A 6,000-nucleotide genomic window follows, 5' to 3' on the forward strand; every position below is an offset into this window, starting at 1 on the left:
ATCCTGACACCAGACTGACTCAAACTAACTGAGAACATCAGGAAGTCTGTCACTTGTTTAACGTCCTTCCCTCTTTCTCTGTTGTTTGAACAGAGTTTACTTCAGTTTCTTTGTTCACCTCACACCACTGCTCTCTGGAAACCTCACTGTGGTTCTTCAGCCACACTCGCGTTAACCTCATTGTCTAATGGAGTAGAGTTTGTTGCTTTAGAGGAAGTTTCATGTAGACATGGCTCCTCTGAGGTCAACAGGTGAATTGTTTCAAGGACGTAAACCTGAAGATAAAGCAAATGTAGGTCGTGTTCTTTGGACTCTACAAGAAGTTTTAGGTCTGAAATGAGTGGTCATTTATAGTTGATCAACTATTATTATATTAAGCTTCCTGGAAACATCTGATTCAAACTGGTTACGTGTGCAAGTGTTTTTCTAAATCCTTTTGTAAGAGTTATTGGCAAAATAGAAACTGAAATTCAACACTGCAGCTTTTCTGAATCAGTTAAACTTGTAGAATAATCAAGGAAATAAAATGAAGACATGTGAGGTGTAACCCTCTGAGGAACATAAATACATGACTGTAGGATGTTTGAGCAGCACCTTAGCACTGTCTGTCTGTGCTGCACCTTCTCTCACCACAAGGGGGAGCTCACCATCCTGAAAAATGTGGGCCAATCGTTTTGTCTGCTGTCATTTTAAAAACTCCTCCTTTCTCTGCTGCTCTCAGTTCTCATTTCACTGTCAGATTCATTCAGCCCTCCTCCACCTCACTGATGTCTCAGCATCCACACCTCCTCGTTCTTCACTCCTCCTCCACTACTACCAGGGTCTACACTCTATCAGTTAAGTTTATGTTTCTGTACAGCTTGTTGAATGAACTTTAACTACATCATCTGATCTGAGCTCTGTTCCTGCTCCATGTTTTATTATTTATTATGGTTTAGGTTAGTTGGTTAGTCAGAGCTCTCACACAGGAAGTAGATGCATTCACATAGAAATGAACCAGATATAATCTCAACACTATTTTAATGAATGCAGACATGCTGGTTAACACAGTCAGAGGCTGTATTCATCTGTATGTGCAGAAATGGACTACAGATGATTTGTAGTTAAACTTAGAAATACCTCAACTTCCTTTTTTCTTTTATTCTTTTTTTACTGCAGGTTCACACACTTTGCACTTTGCAGGACGTTACCTTCATTATGAAAAAAAAATCAAACAACAAAATATGTCCATGAACATTAGAGTGAAATGCACACAATAAAACTGAGCAATAAGAAGAAAAGATGAATCCTAACATGTTATCAGAAACATAAGTGAATTAAAGCGAGAAGCTGGAAATATATGAACAACAATCAGGAAGGCAAAAGACATTTCCCTGTCTTTTTTTCTTTGTTAAATGAGTTGCATGAATAAAAACTTGCAGCACATTAAATCTGAGTCTCTACACAAACAAAACACACTTCTCATTTTTTCTTGACTTCAGCATAGAGATAATCTGTGTCGTTAGCAGTCTGTGTTAATCTCTTTGCTGGTTTCTTGATGTTGACCTGCGCGTACATCGTGTCCTGCTGCTGTCCACTGTCCTGCACTGAGACAGAGGACGGGTCACGTCTCTGCTTGGAGAAGTTGATCTCTCCATAATGGATGTTTTCTTCTTCTTCTGTTTCACCTGCAGGTTCTTCAACAACCAGATCTTCACCTCTTTGACTCTATAAGAAATGAACCACATGTGATGTTTAGTGAGGAAGATCTTCACCTGAATCCTTCCTTATTAAATCATTACTTTTACTTTTTGAATACGTTGAGTAGACTGCTCTGATAGAGATAATATATAAAGTAACTAAACACTGAGTCAGGTAGACTACAGAGAAGTTTAGTCATTACAAACCTGAGTCTGTTGTTGAGTTTGATGCCTTGACTTTAACCACCTGGAAAACATCAGAGGCTGTTAGATGAACTATACTGTGTTTTAGGGTCAATATATTTGACAGTAAAATGTTGAGACTGATGGGAAACAGATGTTTTTGGATGTGCAGCTAAAATGTCAGCGACAGTAACTGAGTCATGTTTGCTGCTTTGATATGTGATACTTACCAAACAAAGATGATCAAGCAGATGAGTACGATGATCCCAATGATTCCTCCAAGAACTGGTTCCCAGTGTGAGGAGACTAAAACAAGACATGATTTAATGTGGACGTATTGATATAATGAAACCAGATATAACTCTTACTGTGTTTGAGTGGATTCAGAAAAATGAATACTGAATGATATTTACCTTCAACATTCAGATGAATCCATGGTGACGTCTGGTTACCAAGTTGATTTGAGGCCACACAGTAATAAACTCCTCCATCAGTCACATTGAAGCTGTAGAAGTGTCCTTCAGATACGATCATGTGTCCATCTTTGCTGTTCTTGAACCAGGTGAAGCGTCTGATGGGAGGCTTGGCTCTGCTGGAGCAGGTCAGGTTCACCCAGCTACCTGCTGACACCAAACCTGATGGACTGATGGATGCTGAGGTGTCTTTAGGAGCATCTGAGGAAAACGTGAAATTAGCTGTATTAATCAAAACAAATCATTCCATGAATCATCATGTGCTGATAGGATCCAACAACGAACGATTCATGTATTGAAGTTCTGAAACGAGATGAGTCTGTTGTCAAGGAAACAACAATGATCTATTGAAAGATCTGCAGCAGCATCAATTTAAAATCATGCAATTCGCTTAATAAAGGTCAAGAGATCTTTTGCAAAAACACAATTGTGCTTTTTTACGGCTGAGTCAAGGATGAAATTTAGTCTCTGATTTCTGTACAACAATATTAGACAAAGACAGAAGTCTTACATGAAACACTGAGAGTCTCTTGTGTCTCTGCTGTCTTGACGTCTTTTCCTTCATTCACAGGATATCTGACAGAACAGCTGATGTTGTATCCATCATGTGTGTGTGACAGAGTGATGGTCTCCTGGATTTTAGTTGTAAAGGTCCCATCTGTGTTTTCCTCTATTTTGTTGTGAGGGTCTTGTTGGAGATTCCAGGTGAGTTGAGGAGGGGAGTGTGGACAGGGAGTGAAAGCTGAGCAGGTTATAGTGACAGACTCCTTCTCCTTCACATCACCTGAGATATTAATTCTGGGTCTCCAAGGAGAATCTGTGGTTTTGTGCAAAATTTAACATCAATTTTGTTGATGTTGTTGTTTTTGTTTTCATTTTTCTTTCTACTTATTGAGCATAACAAATTTATCGAGGCGTCACAGAGTTATGGACGAAGCTACAATTGCGCCGCATTTTTTACAAGTAAAGTGAAATTATAAAACCTGTCTTACCTTTAACTGTTATTCGAAAAGGATCACAAGCAGCTGTTGCCTTGAACGACCAGTTCTCAACTCTGAAGTAGTATGTGTCTGAATGACTTGTGTTTAAATTAGAAAACAGAGTGGTGCAGTTTTTCTGACTCAGGTCTCCAATAATATTCATTGGATAGATGTTAACTGACTTACTGCTGTTGAAGACTACATTATGTGGATATGAGCCAAAATATAGGTTATTTTTAATCCACACTCCAAAGGTTTCTCTGCTGCTGTCAAACTTATTTCCTTGTTTCTCACTATAGTTACATGGGATTTTCAAACAAGATCCACTCAGTGCTTCCATCTTCTTTGGTGTAGTAATGAAGAGGTTTGAATAGTAATCACAATCAGCCCAAACACCTGTAAAACCAGACTAATGATGAACATCATGTGGATCAAAATGTGCCTGAAGAGAAAGTTGATGAGACACAAACTCCAGTTCATCTGCAGCATGTTACATGTAGACCCTTTGAACAATGTCAGTAGAAAATATTTCAGACTAGAAATGATTCAAGTAATGTCTCCAAATAAAAGAGACTGAACAAACAGCTGACCTGAAAGAAAGAAGACACTCAGTAACATGTTGACTGTCACCACGTTCACACACAGGGCTGCCATGACACTCATCTCCTAGACTGGAAACAAAAACAACAGTTAAAAAATATGTCATTTCTTTTCTCTCAGGTTAAAATATTTAAATTTAAAAAATAGTAATAGTTTTCTTACCAAATAAATCTGCAGTTAAAAATAAATAAACAAAATGGTTTTAATATCCAGTTATTTTAGTCGATCAGCAGCAGACTAAATAACCAACTTCTCTGTTCAGTTGTCATGATGTAAAAGGAAACATCCAGACTTGACTTAGTTTTTTGTACTTTTGCTCATTATCACTGAATAAATGCAAAAAAAGAAGAAGTCTTCATCCTTCCTGCTTCATCTCTATGAATGAGGAAGTCACCTTTTATGGTCATTTTGAGCTGATGAGGGCGTGAATGGTTTATTAATTTATGAATCATGATATTTTGGGTGATCGGTAGATGTTCTCCTGTTATTTTAATTTTTATTTATATTATCTCTGATGCTTTAACAAAGCATTAAATCTATTTGCCAGTCCATCATGACATTTTAGTTTGCCGTACATTTAGCTGAAGTCCTGTTGGAACAGAAGCGACTGAGGGCAGCTATATGTGGAGATGTAAACTGGGTTCAACTTCCCTTCAGTCAGTGTCGGCGCACAGAGACGTCTTCTGTAAATTATTTTTGGATTTCCTCTTTTGATAGGCAGCCTCTTAATGCCACCATCAGAGTCTCCCTCTCACTGGCAGACACACATGTGGAGATTATTTATTGTTTATTAATCCTACGTATGGGAAATTACCTTGTCAGAGTAGTGCGGGAATTTGGCAAAAAATATATACAAAAACAATAACGACTTCGACTTCAACAAGGGAAATTACCAAAAAAACACAAGTACTAATTTGAAAAACATATACAAAAAATAACACTTTGAAAAATATGGAGAGAAATATAAAGACATTCTGTATATACAGTGTGGTGGTGGAATAAACTTTACAAATAAATAACTGCTAAAACTTTAAAAAACTACAAGATGGTGAGGTAGTGGTTTGTGGAAAAAGGCAGTGCAAAAAAGAAGATTTATTTGTGCAAAATGACAGTTATTATTGGCTCAGGCTGGTGTTGTACAGCCTGATGGAAGTTGGGATGAAGGACCTGCGGTGGCGTTCCTTCTTGCAGCGTGGATGCAGCAGTCTGCTGCTGAAGGAGCTGCTTAGGTCTCCTACACTCTGATGCAGTGGGTGAGAGGGGTTGACCATGATTGATGTCAGCTTGGCTAACATCCTCCTCTCACCCACCTCCTCGAAGGAGTCCAAAGAGCAGTCCAGGACAGAGCTCGCCTGTCTGACCAGCTTGTTCAGTCTCTTCCTGTCCCTCTCTGAGCTCCCACTGCACCAGCAGACAACTGCATACAAGATGGCGGAAGCCGGGTGCAGCCTGACACAGACACACACACAAAAACGCTTTAGGAAATAAAATAAAACTGATTGATTTCCGCGACCCTTCACAGGACAAGCGGTGACAGAAGATAAATGAATGAATGAATGATTTCACAGCTCTGTGGAGGAAGCTGTCTCTCAGTCTGTTGGTTCTGATGTTTCTGTACTTTTTCCATGAAGGAAGAGGCACAAACAGTCCATGGCCCAAAACTGGGAGAGGACCCCCACAATCCCCTGTGCAGTTCTTAACACCCAATCTAAGTCCCTCCTGTCCTGTGCTGTGCAGCTCCCATACCACACTGTCACACCGAGACAGAGGATGGGTTCTATTGTGGTCCTGTAGAAGTTTGTCAGTAGTTTACAGGAGAGTCCAGCCCTCTTCAGCTTTCTGAGGAAGAAAAGTATCTGTTGGGCCTTCTTCACCATGTGTGGAGTGTTCACAGACCAGGTCAGGTCAGGTCAGATGTGATGTGGTTGCCCAGGAATTTGATGTCATTGACCCGCTCGACCACCTCCCCTTATATGAGGAGAGGAGCATGCTCTGTCTTCCTTGACCACCTGTAGTCCACAGTGACCTCCTTGGTCTTGCTGGTGTTCAGAACAAGGTTGTTGTCTGAGCTGGGATGGATGGTAG

General features: G+C 39.8%; 1 protein-coding gene across 1 annotated transcript; it reads right to left on the reverse strand.

Moving 5' to 3' along the window:
• Positions 1 to 1,461: 1,461 nt before the first annotated feature.
• LOC311503728 (myelin-associated glycoprotein-like) lies at positions 1,462 to 5,792 on the reverse strand (the record flags this gene model as incomplete). The annotated part of the gene is made up of 7 exons (XM_084566602.1): positions 1,462 to 1,707; positions 1,887 to 1,926; positions 2,093 to 2,168; positions 2,276 to 2,536; positions 2,847 to 3,152; positions 3,328 to 3,711; positions 5,675 to 5,792. 7 exons carry the CDS (start codon positions 5,790 to 5,792, stop codon positions 1,462 to 1,464), a joined length of 1,431 nt encoding a protein of 476 aa, XP_084422728.1.
• Positions 5,793 to 6,000: the final 208 nt, after the last annotated feature.

Source organism: Chelon labrosus (assembly GCF_963514085.1).
Source record: "Chelon labrosus genome assembly, chromosome: 18".
In the NCBI taxonomy this organism is placed as follows: Eukaryota; Metazoa; Chordata; class Actinopteri; order Mugiliformes; family Mugilidae; genus Chelon; species Chelon labrosus.